At 32.5% G+C, this 24670-nt stretch overlaps 2 protein-coding genes across 2 annotated transcripts; both read right to left on the bottom strand.

Moving 5' to 3' along the window:
- Window positions 1-5001: 5001 nt before the first annotated feature.
- LOC148270423 (uncharacterized) lies at window positions 5002-5716 on the bottom strand. Its single transcript, XM_088220055.1, has 2 exons — window positions 5535-5716; window positions 5002-5383 (listed from the first exon to the last, which is right to left on the bottom strand). The coding sequence occupies exons 1-2, from the start codon at window positions 5714-5716 to the stop codon at window positions 5002-5004; spliced, it is 564 nt and encodes a 187-aa protein (XP_088076181.1).
- Window positions 5717-8299: 2583 nt separating this feature from the next.
- LOC110809448 (growth-regulating factor 1-like) lies at window positions 8300-12830 on the bottom strand. The gene is made up of 4 exons (XM_022035286.2): window positions 12122-12830; window positions 11189-11425; window positions 10316-10694; window positions 8300-9322 (listed from the first exon to the last, which is right to left on the bottom strand). Exons 1-4 carry the CDS (start codon window positions 12567-12569, stop codon window positions 8449-8451), a joined length of 1938 nt encoding a protein of 645 aa, XP_021890978.1. The 5' UTR covers window positions 12570-12830; the 3' UTR covers window positions 8300-8448.
- Between the last annotated feature and the right edge of the window lie 11840 nt (window positions 12831-24670).

Raw genomic sequence — 24670 nt, 5'->3', positions numbered from 1 at the left:
CGCATTAGTACCATAATTCTCTTTAATGAGTAACTGCACCGCAAGAGTGCTATTCATTTCTAAAATAATATTACGGAACCCGGCATTTCAAGCGAGTTGACGATCATCGAAGGCACTCGAAAGCTCGGTCTGAAGAACATAGCATCTACCAATTTTTCTGCTGAAGCTTCTTAGGCAAGCATCATCTTCATCTTTAATAAGTCTGCCACAGCAAGCAAGATCGGTTGCAGTACGATAAGTACCATCAGTGTTCACCTTCAACCAACCCCTGGGTGGTTTTTGCCAAACAATAAATTCTTTCGATTTGTGTCCATAACTGAAAGAAAATAAAAATTCATATTATTAGTCATAAAAATATAGTCAGTCATGAGAGACACATCTTTAGCAAGCTCCTCGATATTGCTCTCACTCTCTAGAAAAATAAATTTATTTATATGGTTCCACAAGCTCCAGTAAGTAAGGCCAAAAGTCACTCTAAAATCCTAAAATGTCATGCACCAAGGCCAATTATTTTTTAGATTCAGTACTAACCAATCATTCACAGCACCACTGAATAAAGTTGATTGGGCTTCGACCAGTATGATCTTCAATCACAGTAGTTTGGCCACGCTACAATTACGGAGGACATGATCTACATCCTTAATAGGGCTGCCACACTTACTGCATTCCGCAGTAAATGACATGTAACGTCAGTATCTCTCCCAATTTATCAAAAATTTCCCATTAACAGCTAACTAGAGAAACGTACCCACCCGTTGAGCACTTGGCCAATGTTAAATATCTCTCTACTTTCTATCTTATAGTTGCCAATGATCGCTCTATAAGAGAGTGTAAGTTGAGCTAACCGAGAAGCACCCAGAGCTCGTCGTACCCCAAAAGCAGTAGTCCAGAATATTGTCATCTTTAGGAGTCAATATCACTGCCATCTGGAGCAGTGTATCCATCGGCAACACCTAGTGCAGGGATATCCAATCCCATTGGTCGGACGATACCACGTAATCCTTAACACATCTATAAAGACCCTACTCCTCAATAGTCACAAAAGCCAAAAGTTTAAACGGCTCCAGATACCTTAACTAGCAGTCTTCCCAAAACCTAATATTTCTCCCTGAACCAATGGACTATTTGATGCCAACTCGGAGGCCCGTCCAGAGATGGTTAAGGTTGTGTCAAAGATGGAAGATTGGTCTCGTCGGTTTGTAGTTCCATGATAAGGCAGAGCATCTGTACTTGTGGACGAGGACCTAGACCCATAGGAGGCCGGGCTTCACAACCGTAGCAAAGCCCAATTTCATCAAGAATGCTTGATTTTGCTTATGGATAGATCAAAGGCCACTTTTTCCAGTGTCGTAAGGCATGTGCATGTCATCCCAACTGATAAGGCTGATTTTCTAGTTGCCAGAGAAACTTCTGGACAACAGCGTCAATATAATCACATAGGGATTTAGACAAAGTCGTGGTCTGCATAGTATAAGCATGGATAGCTATGAAGACAGACTCGAGCAAAGTTAAACATCATTCTAGCCAGATAACCTCTGGTTAATCTTCTAAAAAATATAAAAGTATCTTTACTGATTCTATTATGTAGTGAGGAAACACCAAAATACTTACCAAGATTATTGAAGACTTGAAAACCAAACATCTTGCTAATACAACTAGCTTTACTCGTGTTAACATTGTGAGAAAAGAAAGTAAGTATTTTAGTTGCACTCACTTTGTGGCTCGAACTTGCACATAATTCCTCCAAGACCTTCTTAATAACCTGAGTCTGGTCATCAGTGGCTTTTCCAAAGATTACCAGATCATCCATAAAAAAGAGGTGTGAGAGGGCAGGGCCCTTCTTACAAAGGCAGATCTGCTTCCACATACCATTTCTTACCAAGGTGTTGATGCAATAAAATAGTCGTTCCATGCATAACACAAATATGTAGGGTGAAAATGGGTCCCCTTATCGAATTCTTCTAGTAGGCCGGAACTCCTGGGTGAAACAACCATTCCAAAATAATTGCATAGAGTTAGAGGAGATACAATACATGATGACTCTGATAAGGTTAAGAGGGAGACCAACATCAAGTAAAGTGTCCTCCACATATTCCCATTGAATGCAATCATAAGCTTTCTCTAAGTCCACCTTAATGGTCATCCACTTGTCTTTCCCCCGTAAATGTTGCATAGAGTGGACCACTTCTTTGGCAATAATAATATTATCCATGATATTCCTACCGACTACAAAACTAGCTTGGGTAGAGCCAACCAAAAAAGCAATGAGTTTAGTAACGATCTTATATAAAACCGTTAATAAACCAATCGAGCAAAATTATTTAACAGTCTCTGGTCTTGCAACTTTAAGGATGAGTGTAATAAGGGTATTGTTAATCTCAGTAGGTAACTGTTTGCCATTAAAGATACCCTTGACTATTATGTAAACCGACTCGCCTGCATTCTCCCATTGATTATAGAAGAATGTCGCACGAAGGCCATCCACACCAGGGGCCTTCAGTGGGTGCATGCTAAATAAAGCATCATGAATCTCATAGTTCCTTATCTCATAGTCTAACTGAACAACCATAATAGCCGTTAACTTTGAGAACAAACCTCTTACAAGGTAATGCAATATGGGTCCCTCTTTTACTGTATAAAGGTGCTCAAAGAAGGTGGAGGCTATAATCCGAAGATGGCTTTCATCGGTACTCTAATTACCATCTCCATCCTTAAGCATACTAATTTTGTTCTTTTTCCTTCTAGAGATGGTTTGAGTATGAAAGCATTTGGCGTTCCTGTCCCCCAGAGAAATCCAGTTACATTGGGATTTTTGCTTTCAGAGCATTTCTTATTGTAGTAACACCTCCTCTAATTCATTTTCTAAGGATTTTTCTAATTCTTGGAGCCTAACAGAGTGGTCTCTTTTCAATGCCTGTTGGATCCCATTTGGTCTTGCCAGAAAGATGTGTTTTCTCTTAATTATATGGTCATATACATTTTTATTCTAATCCTGCACAGTCTCATTAAAATTATTAATATTTTCTTGAATGAGGAGATGGTTTTATCAATTTCTCCTAACCAAGTTAGGAAAATCGGGATGGAATAACCACGCAGCTAAAAATCGAAAAGGTTTGGGGTTCTTATTGTGAATGTGACAGGTGTAAAGGATAATCAGGAGAGACTTATGATCTGATTGCACTTTTGGAATATGGTGGACAATGGTCTCCAAAAATTGGTTGAACTATCTCGGGTTATAGATGGCTCTATCAAGCCATTGAAATAATGTCCCACGTCGCCATGTAAAGTTCGATCCTATATAATCAAGTTGATGCAAGGAATTGGCATTAATGAAGTGGTTAAAAAAAAGTGCAACCTTTAGACCATTTAACCGCCCTCGCTCTTCGATCATTCGCATCCAAGATGGGATTGAAGTCCCAACAAGGAGCCAAGGGCAATCCATGTGATGCCCGATAATGGTGAGCTTCTCCCAAAAATCTTTACGTTTATGAGGATTTGGGTTCCCATAAACTATAGAGAGGGAGAAGTCCTCCCGACCATCATTAATACTAATCCTAGAATGGATAAATTGATAGTGATTGTATTCCACATTGACTTAGATAAACTCTTTCCACATCATCTAAATGCCACTAAAAAATCCAGCTGCCTCAACTTTGTGAGAGTAGTCAAATCCCAAGTTCTTGATCACTTTAACTGCCTTCTCGCCTGCCGTCATAGGCTCCAATAATGCAATTAAGGTAGGGTTATGGCTATTAATAAAGAATTTAAGGACATGTCTGAGATCAGCTTTTGCTGCGCTCTAACAATTTCACACAAAAAATGAGCAATCCATAGGGTAAAGATAAGGGAAAGAGGAGTTAATGCTTAAAAAAAAGACTATGTTTGCTCCTTCTGAAGGGCCTCAACAGCGCTCGAGATACAACTTACATCCTTGTTAACAAACTATTAGATTTTGGACATAAGGGGGTTGATCACAGTGGATATAGGTGCCTTATCCCCTTTTTTGGCCTTGACTTATTTTTTAAAAAGTCTTATTGATTTTTATGTCTTTGTTGATACCAAGTCTATCCAGCGATTTGACTGTCGTTTTGAAATGATCCCTTAAGGAGATTGTTGGTGACATGGGGTTAGGTTCTTGATCACTTTATATGCTTTCTCGTCCGCCGTCATAGGCTCTAACAATGCAACCAAGGCAGGGTTATGGATATTAACAAAGGATTTAATGACACGCTTGAGATCAGCTTTTGCTACACCCTGACAATTCTACACAAAAAATGAACAATCCATAGGGTAAAGATAAGGAAAAAGATGAGTTAATGCTCAAAAGAAAAGATTATGTTTGCTCCTTCTGAAGGGCCTCAATAGTGCTCGAGACAAGACTTACATCCTTGTTAACAAGCTCTTGGATTTTGAACATAAGCGGGTTAATCGTAGTGGAAGCAGTGGATGTATGTGCCTCGTCCCCTTTTTTTGGCCTTGACTTATTTTTTAAAAGTTTTATTGATTTTTATGTCTTTGCTGATACCAAGATATCCGACAGTTTAATTGTCGTCCTGAAGCGATCTTTTAAGGAGATCGTTGGTGACATGGGGTTAGGGGAGGAGGCCCGATTGAGATCGTGGTATAGGTCTACCATATGTTCAATTATTACAACTGTATTCTTTGAAGGTTTGAGTGTAGTAGTAGCCTACCTTATTTCAATCTTCTCATTATAGGTCCTTCATACGCCACAGGAGCTAATGCGTCCCTTTGTCCCACTAGTTTCTCTGGCAGGCTTAGCCTTGGCCAGCATGGTAGGACCCATAATTTCAAGGAGGGCATCCATTGTTTTCTAATCATTGCCTTCCACCACTAGTGCTTTTCCTTTGTTCCTTGGGGGTTGTCTCTAATTTGAGACCCCCACCTGTTTAGGAGTTTTCACCACCAGCCAATTTGGTCATTCTAAAACTCCTTCCATGTCTGCAATCATACTAAGGCTTGATCCATTCTTATTATTCTCTTTTAGAATATATGACTTTTGTCTGGTAAGACAGGACCCTTCCTTTCAACTTTCCTCCCCTTGCATTGGACTTGTATCCAACGACCATAATTTTCATTTAGCACTACCACATTATCATATTCACCGGGACCAATGCTTCCGATCTTGACTAACTCAATCTCCGTCTTAGCATTTTTCTTGCATTGGTGTTTAAGGTATCCATATACTCCGCGATCGAAGCATATGATAGGCAAGCCCTCATATTCCACTCTCTGTACGTGCCCATCCAACATGAACTTAGAGATTAATGGTTTGGTCAGATAAAATCCAACTACCAACCCGACAAACTTACCCCATTCAGTGGATTCAGCGTTGTAGTCAATGCGAAACACCTTCCCTATCACCCTGGAGATAACTTTGAACACACTCTTATGGTAGTAGTAAATGGGGAGACTAGGAAATTGCACCGAGGTCACCACATTAGTGACATCCGGATGCAGTAGAGAAACTAGGGGATCAAAGCTATACCGTGAGTTAGTCACCATATATAACTCACTGGTCATCCGTAAGAATGTGCATGTAGTCCTTTGTCGAGTGGAACTTGACCATGTAGTAATTATTATCTAAGTCAATTAGGTGTAGTCGATCATTAGGCTTCCACAGGCTATGACGTTTTGCCCATAGTGCTTTATACCCAATTGGCTTCCCAAACAGTCGAATAATCACTATAAGTTTCATATTTTACGCTGGAAGATTGCACATCTTATCAGAAAAACTGATTATCGGTATCTATAATACGATATATGATTTTTGACATCTCAAATAAAAAAATTTAACCATCATTATATGCTCATTTTACTATGATATGTTGTAACTCACTACAACTCCACAAATATATTAATGAGTTAAGTTTTCAGTATTATTGAATCAAATATTATATACTGAACAGCAATGTTACGTCCATCAAAATATAAGTTATACGCTTTTGTCAAATTTAAACTCATAAAATTAAAAAAAAAATTAATTAATTATTAGATCAGCATGTTATAATCATTTTTTTTTATATATAATTTACTTTCTAATAAATGATGCCATGGATGAAATTCCCGCGTCCAAACAGCCAGGAAACTGGAACGCAATAGACAGAGACTCGTTGGCATTTTGCAGGTAGAGATTTTTTTTTAAATAATTAAATTGTAATTAACTGAACTTAATAAATTGCCCAGTATAATTCATCAACAAATCATTAAATTTTTCCTTGTCTCTCTATATATAAAATTGAAAATAATTTATTAAACCACATTAATCGATTATTTAATAAAACTAATCAAAGCTGGACTGATTAAATAATTTTAATAAATTTAGTTAATCAATTTTTGGTTTAAAAAACAAAGTAAACCAATTTTCTTAAAATATAATCGGATTCATTTTGGATTAATTTGAATGAGGATTAATGTTTCTCAGGCTTTTTTAAATTTGGTTGGGTGTGATGCACTCATTCCACTTTTTTATTGAAAACCTTTTAAATGCCATGACTTTCACGTCTCATCACTTCAACCGAAAACTTAATTTCCAAATTCCGTTGCTACTCAAAACACCATTGACTTTTACATCTCACCCAAAACTTTATATACATTTTTTTTAAAAAAAATTTCTTAATACAATTAACGGTGTTCATCGCTCTGAAATTAGACCCAATACCAATAAAAGGTGATCTTTGGAATTAAAAAAAAAATGTATTATCTTAATTACAAATTTTTAAAAATTCAAAGTAAAGGCATAATATTTTTGTTTTTTGCTTTTTTTTTTTTTTTGTATTTTCATATAAATTGCTCTATTTTTGTACGGACACCATAACTGAAACATTGCTACTTCTAATTAAGTTTGCATTTCGAACTGGTTTAACTTGAATTATAATTGTTAGCTAACAAATTTAATTTGATCCTTAAATTAGGTATGCGGGTATAATAAAAAAAATATATTGTAATTTCTAAAATTATTTCATAATGAATAAATATTGATTTATATGATAAATTTAATTTAGTAATGCTATTTATTTTTTCTGCTACGATCGATTTTCTATTTTCACGAAACACATTTATTTATTAATTTATACACGTAAATTTGATAATTTCATCTTCCGAGTCATTATTTAATTTTTAAAAATCATAAAGTAAGTTGTTCTGCATGTCCATTAGCCTTTCCGTTCACGCCGTGAAAACAGCCATCTTCAAACAAAAACGTTGTCGTCTCATTTCACAATTAAGAGGCGAAGCCGTCTCTCTTTCTACCTTGTATTTTCCAATTCAACACGGATTAATAATCAACATAAACAGAAATTTCAACGACCAGAATGAATTTTGGAATTTTCTAATTAATTAGTAATGCATATTTTGAAAGTACGGCATATATGAAGGTTAATTTAATTTATAGTGACTCGTATATTTTATTACACCATTATATTTAATCAGTGAAGAAAAGCAACAGCCAAAAATAAATAAATAAAATTGAAAGGGCCTCAAAAAAATCCACAATCGGGTTTATAAACTGGACTCGAATCGGGTACAGACCCGGAACCGAAAACTGAAAAGTGTATTGATGACCACAAAATGGGACGGTACAGAGGCCCTCGAGATGACAAGATTGTTGAGTTCATTTTAGGCCCATTTGGGGGTTTGATGTAATATGACGAATTGGAAACTTACTTCTGTGTAAATAAATATTCAAATACACACACACACATATATATATATATATATTTGATAAATAAAAATTGTAATTACATTCACATACAAATGGACACAAAAAAACAGTAAAAAAAAAAAAAAAAAAATTAAAATTTTAAATGTAAAAAGAATAAAATTGAAAATATTAAAAAAATACGGTAATGATATATATTTGTTTAAATTTTTGAGGGTGTTGTTTTATAAATGTTTGGTGTTTTAAATTGTTAATAAGATAAGAAGGACCACCAACAGTGCTTTGGTAAAAAGCATGTTTATATGCTTTACTTTTACTCCTTAATTATTAATCAACCACTACAATTTGCTTCCCAACAAATTCTCATTTCTCACCAAACATGTGCTGCTCTTGCCTCTTTAATTTTACTTCACACCCCAATTTCTTGGAGGGTTTTCTTTTCTTCTTTAAATGAAAACACCCAAAAAACAAAAGAGAATACATTTTATTAATAATTATTATTATTATTATCTTAGAACAGGTTTACTGGCACATAAAAAATGCAGTGGTTAAATTAACACACTCTAAATTTTCTCTACTAAAGTTTTTTGTTTTTTTAGTATATAAACCTTGTTGTTAGTCTTTAGAAAAACACGTCTTCCTCTTCATTAAAGCAAAAAGCAAAATGTTACAACTTGCAAAATCAAATAAAGACTGACTAAAAAACCTCACAGGAATTAAACTATATAATAATTCTTCCATGTTTGTCAGCACATACTTAAAACTCAATGCTACTTCTGTTGTTTGTCAAATTGGTTACACGGCAGGCAGAGAGGAAGAAGAAGGTTTGATCCCATTAGCTCATTATTGCACACGCTTCCCCCTTCCTGGGTCCTGTTATTCTCCATCCTGGGACTGCTCCCAGCGCTGCTGTTAGACAATGAACCAAACGCAGTCTTCTGCAACACGCCGGTCGGGGATGATCCTAACCGAGGACTATTATTATCCCACCCCTCCGTCATAAGGTTTAATGCTGACGAGTTCTTGGACTCCACTGTGTTATTGCTCGTGTTATGCAGAACTTCCCCGAGTGGCCCCCCAACTGAATTCTCCCATGAGATTGGGATCCAATGTGCTTGCCTTTGCTGGCTCGATTCGTTGATCACACTGCCTACTCCCAAACCCATCTGTATTGGGTCAAATTCGCGAGACAATCTGAGTGGTGAAAGAGTGACCTTTTCGTTGCTAGGGGAGGAAGTGGAAGACATGAAATCTGAGGCAGCCATTGGAATTGATATTGAAAGCTGAGTCCTGTCAGATTGCATTCGATCAACCTCTGGCCAGGACATCCCAGAGCGACCAGACTGCGTTTTAGGCCAGTCATCCATGAACTGCCGAAGCGGATGGTGTTGTGTTTCGGTTTCTTGGTCAGAAATTTCCTGGGCAGAACCATAGTTTCTGCAACTCATCAAGGAAGAAGATCTGTGAGAGGGGTTGAGAAGGGACTGCGAGGAGACAACTCCAAACAAGTCGTGAGAGATTTCTTCGTATGGAATCGGCTGTTTCGGAATCAAGAATGAATTTTCTTTAGATTTCGAGTCAAGCATAGATAACCCAGGTGTCTCCTGCATCTCATCCTCCAAATTCTCTGCGTTCATAAACATCCTGCAATTGAAATTGCAGCCATGAATAAGAACAAAGACCGTCATAATTCATATTTCTCCAGAACGAAAAGAGAAAGGGTAAGAGAAATTTTAGGAATCCTCAGAGAATCATCACTGATTATTACACAATTTTATATAATTACTGCATAAAATTACTAAATTAGTACAAGATTGCGAGCCACTAAGAGCAGCTCCCTATGATGTGGACACAAATTCCAGAAAGTTATGTGGTGTAAAACATGGAAGGAAAAAAAATCCCCCTAAAGGAATCTCAAGTAAATAATAAGAACAAGATTAGTCACCATCATCTACAGTTCAGACATGGTACAGGAGATGGAAAAGGCGAAGAAAAAGAAAAAAGAAAAGAAAAGAAAAGAAAACATCCAACATGAAATATGCAAAATGGGTACCACAATACAAGTGTAAAAAGCAAAGGGTTATCATCAATACACAATCTAGGAGCAGAATATATGCTAAAAGGATAACAAAAAGCCTTTCCCACCAAGTTGTTTGAAATCCATGAAACATTTCATAGGTTTCACATTTACATCAGTAAATTTTTAGGGCAAATTTCAAGAAAATCTCTAGTTTTGGATTTAATCACTACAATATATTAGTTTTAGTTTGTCTGGATGGTTAGTAAGATCTTTTTATTTAGAAACCCAAATATTGATATACCTTGATTATGTAAATATTTTGTATATATCATGCAAAACATTTTGTTTTTATCTTGGGGACTATTTTGTAAAAAAAAAAAAAATCTTAATATTTTGTCTGTATAAGGATCTATAATTCTACATTTTATCATAGTGGAACAGTTTTTTTTTTTTTTTTTTTTCTTTGGGTTTTGCCCTTAACGGGGACATACTTAAAAAATCATGTTAGATCTTATATATATATATATATATTTTTTAATTTTACTCTTTATTTTGTGTAATTGTGTACATGTTAGGGATTTATTTTCTCAACACCAAAAAAGTAAGAATAAGCTTACCTGTTGATGCCTGGAGTAGTAGCTGTTGAGGAAAGAGTTGTTAGTCCAGGTTGCAAGGTTTTGAGCTGCTGCTGGGCAATGGTAAGGTTGCCATTGGAGCCACCACCTGCTGCAGAGGAGCTGGCGGCGGTGGCGGTGGCGGTGGTTGTGGTGGTAGACACCATGTGTTTTGAATTTGTGGTGGCGACGGAATGGCCAGATTGGCCTTCCACAGGCTTTCTTGAACGATGGCGGCCTCTGTTCATGTGTCGTTCACAGTACTTCTGATCGGCGACTGCATCTCTCGAGCACCGCCATTTCTTCCCATCCGTCCTACGACACCGTCCCGGCTCAGTATCGGTGCTGTTTGAGAATCCAAGATGGAAAGTTCCCCATCCCACTACCATTTTTTCACATTTCACCATTATCAGAACAACAACCAAAATGTAATTTAAATAGTCAAAAGCATATTAATTTACAAAAATGGCAAGTATCCAGATGAACTTCCAGGGAAATCCTTATCAGAGTAGACTAAAACATTTTTGTTCAGCAGGAAAATTTTTTACCCAGATGAGAACGTAGTCTTTTTTCTGTGCCTCCAAACAGAAAGGGACAAAAATGAATGTAATAATAAATACTTCTTGTTGTGGCCCATTGTCACTCAAAGTCAAATTAGAAACCTTTCTGAGAAATAACTATACAAAGTGAGTAGAAAGTAACAGCGCAGCCACTGTAATTGATTCCATGCCTCAATCTATTTCTCAACTTTAAACAGTAACTCACCGTCAAGTTCTGATTTTTTTTAAAAAAAAAAAGAAAATCAAAATGCCATTGACGCGAACATTATGAGGTAAACATGCAAAGTAAGAGAGAAACAAATTCTCTGTTACTTACATGAATTGGGTCTGAGCAGGCTTCCTGGAAAGCTGGAAAAACCAGCAGATTCAAAAGCTTTTCTTATTGGAATTAGGAGATTAGATGGGATGGGAATATTTGCGGTGAGATACTTGTAGATCAAGGCTTGGTGTTCAAGTTCCATCCATTGTGATGGAGTAAATGGTCCTCTGCAACCTGCTAAAGTCCCATGCATGTTTGTTCCATTATAGATTCCACTACTGTTGTTGTAGTACCCTGAAATATATACAACAAACCCAAATTTAGAAAATGAGGTCCTTCAAAAAAAAGACGGAAAAAGCCAAAAATTCAAGGCATTTCCTTGGTAAATTGGAGGGGGAAAAAGGATATCCATGACCGTGATTGTAGAAAAGTGATAAAGGAGGAGTATTTAGCAAGTTAAACCCCCAAAAAAATGAATAAAAAATCAAGCAAAGTCTCTACAACTTCCTGTCTTTAATGGAGGGAAAAAAAAATATATATATATATATAATAAACTATAAAGAAAAGAACTCCAAAATCATTGCATTTCCTTGTTTTGGTTCTCTTTTCTGCGGTATTGTTATGCCGTGTTTGGTTTACTATTACCAGAAAACAGCTTTCAAGAAGAGGGATTTTGAAGGAGATAGCAAAAAGAGACGTGCCCAAACTTTTACTTGACAAGACTTAAAATGAAAGAAAAAATAATGGGATTTCCATGAAAAGACCTCTCCATTCATCAATAACCAGAACTTCTTTTTCCTTTTTCTAAAACTCAGCACGTCTAATCTTCCAAACAAAACCCACAACCATTAACCAAAGCTGCATGCAATCAAACCCACAGAGACTAAAATTTCCCACCCAAGAAAAAAAAAAAACAGGGAATGGAATAAGAGACAAATCACTGTCACAGAATGATGAAGAGTCATTAACACGACTTATATTTATAAGCACCTGTAATATTATTTCTACTAGAAGCGGATGTTGATGTAAGCTGAAAATAAGGGAATGTAGAGATATTTTGAGAGGTCCTTTCTGCAGAAAAAGCCTCTGGTTTGGGAGAAGAGAAGCTCAGCATCTGTTGATGACAATCAGAGAAGAGAGATGAAGTACTAGATCTCAGTAAACTACTGTTTCTTTGCTGGAGAGAAACAGCTTTTGATGCGGAGAAGTCATCAGTGGACTTAGCCAGCTTTGGGCTTCTCCAAGACTCATCGTCTTCATTATTACAGGACCTTTCTTGCTTGTTGAGCAACCCAGATCCGTACAGCTTCTGCTTTGTCTCAGGATCTGAAACAAGAAGAGTAGCAAAAGAAGCAGAAGCGGAAGCAGAAACAGAAGCAGTAGCTGAAGTGTCCGAACCCACCATTAAGCCATCCAAACAGAGCAGACCAAAATCCATATAGAACCCACCAAAGAGCCTACAAAACCTGTAGACTGTTACTCAGGAAACGAAGCAGTATTGGGTCATTGCCAGAAAAGACAGAGGGCGGAGAAGCAAGGTGCATTTTTAAGAGTGGGGCTAGCTAATGGCTGAAGCTACTGTGCTTAAAAAACCCAGACTGGTTTTTTTTTTTTTTGGGAAGAAGACTCGATCTTTTGAGAAAATATAAAATAATTGGAGAGAGAAATTCAGAGAGATTGAGAGAGACAAAGAGCAAGAGGATGCTTAGCTATAATATATACATACATATGTATCTATATATTACTATACATGTTATTATATTATCCTAATTATTTATTTATTTATTTATTCATTGATAAGGAAGCGAGGAAACCTTCATGAGTAGGTTTTTTTTTTATAAAAAAAAGAAAAATCATCAAGATTCCATCTTAACGAGGTTTCATTGCTTTCATGATTTTCTCATGTTGAGTTTCTGAGTTAAAATTAAACCCATGATTGGTTTTTCAGCAAATACATACATACATACATATATATATAATATATTAGTTTTATAAATTTGAGTAATTCACCTTAACTTTTTTATCAAAATATATATATATATATGAACAATAGTAAATTTTTTTTTTTATATAAAAATAATAATTGAAGATTGTGTTTAGTTTGCCTTGCAAAATCCCTTTAAAGTCACATTAGGAAGGTTGCATACCCACGTGACAGTCGCATTTCAGAATTCCCCCTTCCCACCATCCACTCACTTAATTTACTATAAAGTAAATATACACATTCTTATATTTATTTTTACGTGTAAAAAAAATCTGAGTCACATGATTTCCTGGTATCATCAATTCATTTAATTTTAAAACTTATTTTCATTTTGTCTATTAAAGACGTATTAGACCAGATTTCTTCAATATTAATTTTCTTCATTTGATTATATCGACCCCAACCCAATTTAGGTCAAAATGAGAAAAAATTACCCAATTTCACGAAATTAGATTTTGACAAATAGTTTTTCTCCTAATGGTTATTCAAAATTTAGTTCATAATGTAAAAAATTAAATAATTTTAAAATAATTAAATAAAAAATGCATGTAATAAATTTAATTCATATAGTATCAGCTTTAGTGTGTGTGTGTGTGTATATATATATATATATATATGTATATATATGTATTGGGAAAAATAATAAATATGCTTTCATTAAGACATCTCACCTCGTGTTCCCAAATGAGTGGTATTCCTTCACGCCCACGAATAGATAGAGTTCTAGGCAAGTAATTAATTAAGTCTGTCTTCGTTTCGAGACGAAATTAAATTTCAAAACCTCCTTTTTTTTTTTCTTTTTTTTTTCCTTTTTTCAATTTTCAAACTATCTTAATATTAATTTATAATTAACGACAGCTCTGGTAACTAGTCTAATTATTATTTATCTCAATTACTTTTTAACGATAATTTTATAAATCTATTTAAAGAAAATTGAGTGTATTTTTTAATATTAATTTCATGCATTTAATATTTTATTTTCAAATTATTACTGTTTATATAATTAAGAAAAAAAACGTACTTTGTTAAATTAATTAATGAAAATATTTTATTATTTACATTTTTTATGTATGTATTGTAATTTTAAGACAATATTAGAAGAGGTAAATAAATTAATTATTTATTTATATTACAATAAAATTATAAAAATTTAGGATTGTGCTTCTCACTTTTTTTTTTATTTATAAAAATTATTTCTAATATTACTACAAATACATTATCTATTATCTAGTTTAAATTAAAAAATCAGACAGAACTAATATGTTTATGTCAGTTCTTAATCTATAAAATTAAAAATTAGTGAATTTATTATGTTCTTGTCTAATATTTATATTTATAATAAACCACAAAGCATGTAAAAATCCCAATTTATGATATGTTATTTATTAAGAGGATTATTATTATATAATCTCGAATATGTGAGTAAATGTATAATCATTGATTAAAAAAAAAAAAAAAAAAAACTTTTTAAAAGCTAATTGATTATAATAATTGTTTTGTTTACAATGGGAAAGCCATGGTGACTCAATTTCTCAATTTTAGAATTGAAGTTGGTGCATTGCAATTCTGGAATTGTTCTTTTATGTTTGGTTAAGTCCACATTTGGCTATACGTTGACTGGTCAAAGCACTCCAAGCTGTAAATACCATAATTTTCCAAATAAAATTAACTAAATATTCGATGGGCATTAAATTAATTATAAAAAAACTCATTTTTTTTCACTTTATTATTTATTTATTTATTATTATTATTATTAGTAGTAGAAGGGCTCATGTGTGTATTATGATCATCATCATATAATATTCATTATTTATTATATTATATGTTTAGCAAGATGTGCAGGGTTTAATTATGTTGTTAATCAAATTGTAGGCACATGGATTCCACAACATACATACATACAATTTAATTCAATTTTTTATATAAAAAAAAAAACTCCTCCAAAATATGTTTTTTAATCTCACAATTTGCAAGACCCAATTTCGTCAAGAACTTCAATAAGCTTACAAATAGAAAGTTTTATATTTATCTGAAATTACGTTCGAAAATAATTAATAAATAGTGTAGATTCATGTTTGATTCAATTATGATAAATTAAATTTGTATTCAGATCACAATTATATTAAATTCATTTGAATTTTTGTACGGACTTAATTTTTTATTTTCACATGATTCATTGTCGTGATATTTTACACCGTATATCAACAGTGTTACATGAAATATATGGTGTATGCATATATATATATATGTATATGGTTTAAAAAACTCAAAATACTAAATAATTTGTAGTCTTCAAATGATATCAAAGGGACTCTTTAAGCGGATCAATTGTAAATTTGTCGGAAGATTTAGAAGAATTAAACGAGTTAATATCTCATGTATCAAATAATATAATTCTAAACTTATATTAACTAATCACGTATATAAATCTTGAAGCTTTTGTATTATTCTCAAAGGAGATAGGAGAGCTAAGAGAGGCGAGATAAATGATAATTAGAGGCTATTATTAATAAAAACTAAGGGAGAAGAGTATGTGTTTACACTCAAGAGGCATAAAGTGAGATGATGACTGAAGTAAGGATAACTTAAATTAGAAATTGAGAATTTTAGTTTAGTGTTTAAGCATTATTGTCGAGGGAGAGAATAAAGATTATTGTTTTAACTCTCAGAACCTCAACTAACGATGTAATCAAAAAACTTAATTATCTAATTCACCCTCCTTACTTGAATATATAAGAATAAGATAACAGAAAAAACAAAAAGAAAAATGAAAAACGGCACAACTTACTCGATAAGTCAATCTAAACCTATCAACTCAACAAAACTTTTGAAAGTTGAAACTAATCATTGTTTTTAAAATTTAAGATAATATCTTTATAGAAGATTTTATCGAAAAATTGTACTTAATTGCAAGCACTTGTATTTAATTAAATTGTAATAAAAATTTATTATTAAGATTAAAAGATCTTAATAAAATAATATTTTATCATTATCTTAATCATAAGATAATAATTAATTAATATTGATAATAAAATTTAATATTAAAATATTAATAAAAATGATAATAAAATAATACTACATAAATTTTCTCTTTATCTCCATATTTTTCATGTATTTTATTCTCCATGTAGACTTCAAGTTGAATAATTATTCTCATAAATTTTACCATAAAATTCACATGTGGAAATATGATCGAGGAAGTCTCATTTTCTGATTAAACTTGTTGCCCACATGCCTCGAATTTCTTTTAACTTTGAATAGGAATCTGCATGGAAATCGTATTAGAAAATAATAAGAAGTGTCCAACCAAGTGCACAGGCTTGCTGCTGCGGGCATGTGGCGCGCACTTGAGGCCTCCTCATGCGCACGTACAACAATGGTTGTCTGCACAAGCGCACTCCTACGTGTGTTTTGTTGCACGCAATAGCTGCTTCCCTGCACCTGCGTGCGACACATTTCTGCATGTGCGTGTCTTCCCAAGCTAGGACATGGGTTGGCCTTTTTCTTTTGGGCGCAATCTCCTTCGGTCGTGACCCACTTTGGTCGTATGGCCTTGAAGTCATCTCAGGTTGCGCAAAAATTTAGGCATTTCTTTTTGCCTTATAATTTCTCCAAACACATTAAACATCACTTGAGCCTTAACTCTTATTGCTTGAACAAATTTAGCCAATTTCTTGAAATAATCTCATCTAGCAAAGTAGTTAGGGACAAAATTACTTTCCTATTCAAAATATTGTAGTTTAAGAAAATGAAATTTATTTTTTAGTTTGACCAATCCCTTTAAGAAACAAAAAGATGTTGGACTTGCTTGCCTGTTTAAGACGGGATTTGCAGGAATCCTTGCAGTAAATGGACATGGATCTTTGCTTACATGTTGTTCAACGTTCGACTACAGTAATTAGCCTGCGGGATTCCTCCTCGATGCAGGAAGGCATTATTTGAACTAAACTTTGGTTTTTTAGGATCACATCAATTATATATTATGTACATATTATATAATATCATATAATTATAACTTAAATAATATATATAGTTTTAATTGATTATTAAATTGATTTGATTTGTCCGAAAAGAAACTATTTTTTTCATAATTGAATTGATGTAACTAAATTTAGTACTCAAGCTTGTTTAACTGAACTAATATACTTTAACTAGTTCGGTTTTGTAATACCCAATTAATTTTAATATATTTAAAACTAATTTATAAATTCAATTTTTTAAGTTTTTAATTTTAATTTAATGTAAAAATAAAGAAAACAGTGGAAAATAAAATTAAAAATAATTTTAAAAAATAGTTTAGATTTTATTCGTATTTTTGAAAGAAAAATAAAAAATTAGGGATCAAAATACAATTTAGAAAAATTATGTCACGTATGACAATCAGTCAGCAACACTGACAAATCGGAGCGCGCCACATAGCAAGGGGCGCTGACGCTGTGCTACGTAGGAGACTACACTAGCGATCCGCGTGTCCGTGATCGGATGGCCCAGATTCATTCTCGCGCGCACGAACGGCGCGGATGCGTTCCCTTTCCAGATGCGATTGGAAGGTTAGATTTAAACGCGATCAACGGTCCAAATCCACTTCTTAATTAAACACGATCGGATAATTCAGATCAGATCGCGATGAACGACTTATATTCACTCCCTATTTAATCGCGATCGGATAATTTAGATCAAACGCGTGGACGGTCCAGATTAAAAGATGATATATATAAATAACCCTCTTCACATCAAACCTTAACTCTAGCTATCAGACCCACCCCCCGCCGGAGAAGAAGACCCAACCGCCACCAACCGCCACAGTGCCAGAGCCAATTCTGACCGCCAAAAAAGGTAAAAAATTTATCCTTTGCTTGAAATTAAATTTTAAACACCCCCATGACGAAATCAGAGCAAAATGACCAGCGGATTGGCCAGAAACTGCGACCAAATTCCGACGGCATAAATTACAAAAACCACCTCCGATAAGTCCCTTTCGGATTCCCGTTCTGCATAATTTTTCCACAACTGTAATCACTGTTTCATTCTTTACAGGTTGATCGAAGCAAAACATCAAACCTTAAAGGTGAGCCGGCGAAGCTGCTGCATTGGAGAACTCCACCGCCAATGAGTTTCAGTTTTTTTGACTTTTTCGACCAACTGAGACCCCTTAACGTATTTTCTTACAGGGATTGATACAAAACTGGTAAAAAACAACTGACCCGAGGCAAACCATCGCCGAAGCACGGTGGAGCAGCCATGCCAAAATTATGAAATTGGCCAAAAAGGGGCATTGACACTGATTTTGGATTTTTTGGGATATTTCGAGGTACCTATAGCGCGTTTAAATCTCTGAAAAAAAATTCAGAAAATTCGAGAACCGCCAGTAGGTGCAGTCAACAAGTTTAGCATTTCGAACATCAATTTGAGTAAAAATTCCTCACATTATTATCTGTTGTGGAATTGAAGTCTAATTAGTAATAATATGGTATTTTGTGCAATTTATAAAATATATATAATTAATTAAGGGTTACTAATGGAGATAGAAATGGAAATTATTCTCTGTTAATTTATGTTGATTTATTTTACAATTTCAATACATGATAATATCTAATTGATCAATTTTATGGTTTTGAATCCATATATTGCTGCCTTATGTCACTACAGTTAAATTAAAAAACTATGACGTGATTGTTTTTCTTAATGCATGTTTTGTTTATTTTATGTAATTACAGTTGAATTGGGAAACCGTAGATTAAAGATAAAAGGGAGACTGTGTGATTAAATAAATGGATGAAATATCAGCCTTACTGGATATCCTGAGAGATGATGGACATATCGGTTACATAAAAAATCCTACCGTGAGTGGTTCCTCGTATCGGACGGGTTATCGAGGTTTGGTTACTCGGCACTCATACCGGACGGGGTATGAGGACGACTCGTTTCACTCTCATACCGGATGGGGTATTGAGGTTTAGTAATTTGGCACTTATACCGAACAAGATATGGGGACGACCCACTAATTATAAATGTTAAAGATAAGGATTCACACGTTGTAGGGACATCTCTATGAACTCCCATAGATACTAGTAGGCTGATAAAGAATAAAATTGTTGTTTCAGCCGATTGTATATGAAATTATAAAATGTGCTATGTCATTACTTCTATAGGTTGTTTTCATAAATTTTGTTACGTTAAGTAGAAGGTAAATAATTTTATTTATAATAAACGACTTTGCTAAATTAAGAGTTTCATTAGTTATTTTTATTATTTCTACCAACCTTTATTTCTGTATCGGTGAGTAGCGTGATATTCTTATTGGGCTAGTGTAACTCATTATTTCATTAACCATTTCAGATCAAAATGACCAGGATCCAGAGCCTTATCCACAAGAAGATTGCGAGTAAGACGTTCAGTCGTTTACTTTTAATTTATTTCTTTGGTTATTAATTGTTCTTTTAGAAGGGTATTCTCGTAAGCCCTATTTGATACTTTCAGTTATTGTGTAAGCAATCTAAAATGTAACTATTTATTTCGCTTCCGCACTAAATTTATAATTTATTTATTTTAGAATTTCTGGGGCCGTTAGAGGTTTGAATCATTTTTCAATATGGTTCAATTATGCACATTCCTAAAAATTACATAGAGTGTAATACTCAAGACCGAAAATCGATCCGTGATAATTTTTTATTAAATTATTTATAAAATAATTATATTAAAATAAATATTTAAATTATTATTTGTGAAAAATTAAAAAAATCTTAAAAATATTATAAGTCACTAGTAGAGACTGAACCAATTAGTTTACATTTATCATGATTTCTTATTTATTTTGCTATACTACCTAAATTACTTATTATTATACTGTTCATGTTTACACTGATAGTTTTTATAGTCTTATCGATTATCTGGTTCATTTAGTGTCTTACTGCATGATTTATCTTGTTATTTGGTTACTTAATTATTGGTTATGATAAATTCAATCACTTGCTTAAATGCTATTTAAATTGACCAGTAAATATAGCATGAGATGTTGGTATGCACTTTGTGTTTATTTTGTTGATGGAGATCTTTATGTGAAAAGTTTAATGGGTATCATTGGAAAATGGTGGACGGACTCGGTACATAGGGAACCCTATTGTGAACGTTGCCTTAGTCGGACAGGGATAGGAAGTCCCATACCGAAAGGGTTTGGGAGATATGGTTCACCCTTATATTAGACGGAATATTGAGGCAATATAATATTTGGTGCTCATTACCAGACGGAGTATGAGGATGACATGTTAGTTGATAAAAATGGATATTTAGTTCACACATGTGAGGATATCCCTGTGGACCCCTATGGGTACCAGTAAGCAGGTAAAAATGGAAGAATTGTGATATTATTAATTAACTTGAAATGTCATTTACTTATTTTGTTTTCATAAGTTGATTTTGGGAAAAAAGTAATGGTATGTATCGAATAAAAAATTTTAAAGTTAAATATATTTACTTAAAGTAAAGACTCAATTAGTTGTTTTCTGATTTTTATCAACATTTAATTTTTCGTATATGTGATTAATGTGATATTTTTATTAGATTAGTGTAACTCACTGTTTTATTAAGCATTTCGAATCAAGAAAATCAATATTTAGATGTCGATCGGTAAGAGAGTTGTGAGTAATTCACCACCCAGACTCTCTTTAAGTGCTAGTGAAGGTTGTCATAAGATTCTTATTTATTCACTTTTTCTTTAATTATTGTTTGTTTTTTAGAGTGGATATTTTCGTAATTTTATTGGACATTCTAAATTATTGTGTAATGAATGTAAACCATAAATTTATTATTTACTTTTGTATTTAAATTATAAATTTATTTTTTTTAAGATCACGGAATTTTACATGAAATATTTGTAACAGGTCGAATACAAATAATCTTTATGTTATATGGTATAACTCTTACTTTGAAATTTTGATAATCTCATACCAACCACAATAAATTTTGACAATGCAAAAATCACGTCATCATAAATTGCATTTTCAAATTCTTTTAACTAATTTAGTTTTTTAAGAATTTATGTGCAAAAAATGACTCAATCTACAAAGGAAAGTATTGAGCTGATATGAGGTGAAATAATTATTTAAATTAGAGATATATGTTCATATAAATTTTAACTACTGAATTTTAGCTACGTAATTATTTGAGTTATAATTTAAAATAAAAATTTAAGTTTTAACTTTTATTTAAAATAAGATTAACATTTATTAGGATTAACTAAATAAAAAAAAGGGTATGGTTTCTCTTTATGTGTGTGTGTATAAATAATATATATTAGGTTATGAATTGAATGATGAATTAAATACTAATATATCGGTAGATATTTGACGAAAGGGAGAGATGGTTATGAATGCTAGTTGATTTTGGTTGTTTGGTGAGCAAATTAATCCTCAAAGCAATTGATGGAAGAGGCCCCATAATCAGCTGCTCTCGCCTCCTTGATATGTCTATATGTGTGTGTAGGGAACACATAAATTTTGTGTTTAATTTTCGCTACTTACCCTTTTCTTTTGGTGTCACATTAAATTTCGCATCCCAAAAGCAAGACATTTTGTACCAATAGTATGTTGAAATGTCACATTGATATAACTATATATATGTTGAATCCAGCAGTATATAATAATAATAATTTTCAAAAACAATTTCAATTAATACATTATACCTTATTTGATTATAAAAATTATATATAACTGGGTATGTTTATACATACTGTTCATCTACACAACATTCTCCACAAAAATCTAAAATTAATTTTATGCAATTTATTCACATGCATGGGTTACTACTTGGAGATAAAATATTTAAGCTTTTTTTTTTTTTTTTTGCTATCTAACAACCGATAATTATTATTTTTAAAAGTTAAAAGTTATATTGTATTTTTTAATTTGTTATAATTATTTAAATTAGTAAAATATATTTATCACGAAATATTTTTTTATTTATAAATATAATATATTTATTAAAATTTAATTTAATTTAATTTTATCATAGTATTATAATTAGTAATATAACAAAATAAGTATTTTATTATATTAAATAAAAAATTATATAATAAATATGTTTAGACTTTAGGAAAAGAAATAAAAAAAGTGAATTAAAAAAAAAAAAAAAAAAAATTAGTACTCGAGGTTTTGAAAGAGAAGGAAGTAGAAAATGACAGGCTCGTGGGTGGCATCTTCGATCTATCCTTATCAATTCTCCCAAAAACAGCTTGAGCACGCCGCATCCCACCCTTTATATGTATTGTGAATTAGTGATAGTTGACTACAATAATGTTTAATGTTTAATGTAGTAGGGATATATGACTTAATTTTGTAATAGTTAAATTGGGTTAAGGAAATTATATGTCCGGCATAGACTTTTATTTAATTGAAAAAAAAAAATGAATTTATTTGGCTCCGAAAAGAAGTATATATACTTTTTTTTAATAAATAGTACATATGTGTGTGTGTGCATGCATATATATATATATAAGAAAAAAGAAAAGAAAATATGGGTACAGTGTAATGAAGTTGACATATCAATGGAAGATTGTGGTGAAGATAAAACCAGGCGGGCCCCAAGATATGGCCTCTTCCTTCTCTTCTCTTCTCTTCCCTTCCGTCTATCTCATCTAATCCTTTTCTTTCTTTCTCTGCAAAATCCTTTACACCACTTTCACCCACCATCACACTTTAAATTTTCTCTCTCTCTCGAGACTTTCTTTTTATTATGCCAAAAAGTATTCATGAACATAAATAATTATTAGTATAGTCTAAAAATAAATTTAAATTATAATCAACACACTTATATGCTCTAAAAAATAACCAATCACTTTCATATTTAATAATTTAAATAATAATATTGTTATCAATATGTGTAGAATAAAACGACAAATGGATAAAAATAATAATGTTGGTGGTGTAGAGGGCGAGATAAGGATGGAGGAGGGTTCGCCTCCCCTTTGCCGACAGCAGCCTTTCTGGGTCCAACTCACTCAACTTGCGTCACCACCTTCACGCGTTCTCTGATATTTCAATCCCACCGTACGCGTGTCACTTAATCTACCAAAACCTATCTTCTTACCCTGCTGTCAGCTTGATTTACGATGTCTTTGTACCTTTTTACCAACCGTACACGTGTCCAATTTACTCACAAATTACATTTTCTTTTTTTTTTTTTTTTTTACTTTTACTTTTCAATTGTATTATAAATTTTTAAATTTTTTTTTAAAAAAAAAGGCCATAAATTTAAATTTTGAAATAATTAAAAAGAACTAAGTGCATGGCGTGTCAACCAACAGCTCGAAAACTTTCTTTTCCCTCTTTATTTTTGTAATGTGTTAAATGTGTTTAAATTTAAATTTTAAAGTTTTTGTAATTAAATAAGAATAAATAAAGGAATTTTCAATTTTATTGGCTCGTCTGGCGCTTAGCGGTGGTGGGGGAGTTGCATGCATGTGTTAAATGTTTGACAGTTAATTGTGGGCTCTTATTCTCATCATTTGAATTTTGGGAACCCCTGTTTAGCTTTTTTTGTCGCCCTAAATATCTTTTTTTATTTTATTTTATTTTATTTTATTATTTTATTAATTGAGATTATGTATAAAATTATATTATAAAAATATGTGTTTAAACGAAAGAGCATGATGAATTCATTCTGAGATGACACGTGGGTATTGGGGGTGGTGATGGAAAGTAAGCATAACCCCTGGGTTTTGACCGGGATCTTCTTTCAAAGCTTATTTAATTAGAATAATTACTAGTTAACTAATGGTAATAATAATAATAATAATCTAAAAATTGCTGAAGAAACGTAATAATTAGAGTTAGGAAAGAATAGGTATTACCAAGTAGAGGGTCATGATGGTCACGTGATAAGTCTCCGTTTGATCTTTTCAAGATTTAAATTTTTGGGTAATTATATCTCATTTAATACTACACCTCCATATGCCCTGCTGACTCATCCACGATACATCACTTCTCTCTCTCTCTACACACACACGCATATATAATTGTTATTTAGTTCTAGTTCACACATCAATAATACTTTGGATGGTCTATTAAAAAAAATTTTGTTTTCTAATTAAAAGTTATATGCTTGAATTTTATTAAATAATTAAGATTTATTAGTTTATAAATGTATTATAAATTACTATTTATTAATTTATAATATTTAATTCAATAAATTTTAATAATTTATTCATATACAACAAATTAAAAATATAACACACTTTTTTTTTGTATTAAATAAGACTTATTTATAAAAATATTTATTATTTTTATTACTATAATTGCTCTGTATAGTATTCAATGATTAAATGGAACATATACGATTTCCTTTAAAAATGAAATAGAACATAATTTGAAGATATATAAAAATTAAAAATTATTTAATTGTCTTTTTCAAATAAGATATAAAATATAATGAATTGAAATTCAAGATAATTATTCAAAATTTTAAGTGAAAATATTGGATTTATTTTCTTATATTTGCTCACCTGTTTTTTTTTTTTTTAAAAAAAAGAAAAAGAAAAAGCAATTGCTCGATCTCCCTTT

The sequence above is a fragment of the Carica papaya genome, chromosome 1 (genome assembly GCF_054855325.1).
Source record: "Carica papaya isolate Zhongbai chromosome 1, ASM5485532v1, whole genome shotgun sequence".
Lineage (NCBI taxonomy): Eukaryota > Viridiplantae > Streptophyta > Magnoliopsida > Brassicales > Caricaceae > Carica > Carica papaya.
Note: the sequence above shows the minus strand (reverse complement) of the source record. Positions and strands in the feature narration are given on the sequence as shown.

What these genes read in the sequence shown, in the direction of transcription:
- LOC110809448 (XM_022035286.2), bottom strand. Translation starts at nt 12,569, where the DNA reads ATGGATTTTGGTCTGCTCTGTTTGGATGGCTTAATGGTGGGTTCGGAC. An exon ending in TAGTAGAAATAATATTACAG is followed by an intron (nt 11,426 to 12,121) that starts GTGCTTATAAAT and finishes TATATATTTCAG; the next exon opens with GGTACTACAACAACAGTAGT. An exon ending in CCTGCTCAGACCCAATTCAT is followed by an intron (nt 10,695 to 11,188) that starts GTAAGTAACAGA and finishes AAAAAATGGTAG; the next exon opens with TGGGATGGGGAACTTTCCAT.
- LOC148270423 (XM_088220055.1), bottom strand. Translation starts at nt 5,716, where the DNA reads ATGAAACTTATAGTGATTATTCGACTGTTTGGGAAGCCAATTGGGTAT. An exon ending in CACATTCTTACGGATGACCA is followed by an intron (nt 5,384 to 5,534) that starts GTGAGTTATATA and finishes AGTTATCTCCAG; the next exon opens with GGTGATAGGGAAGGTGTTTC.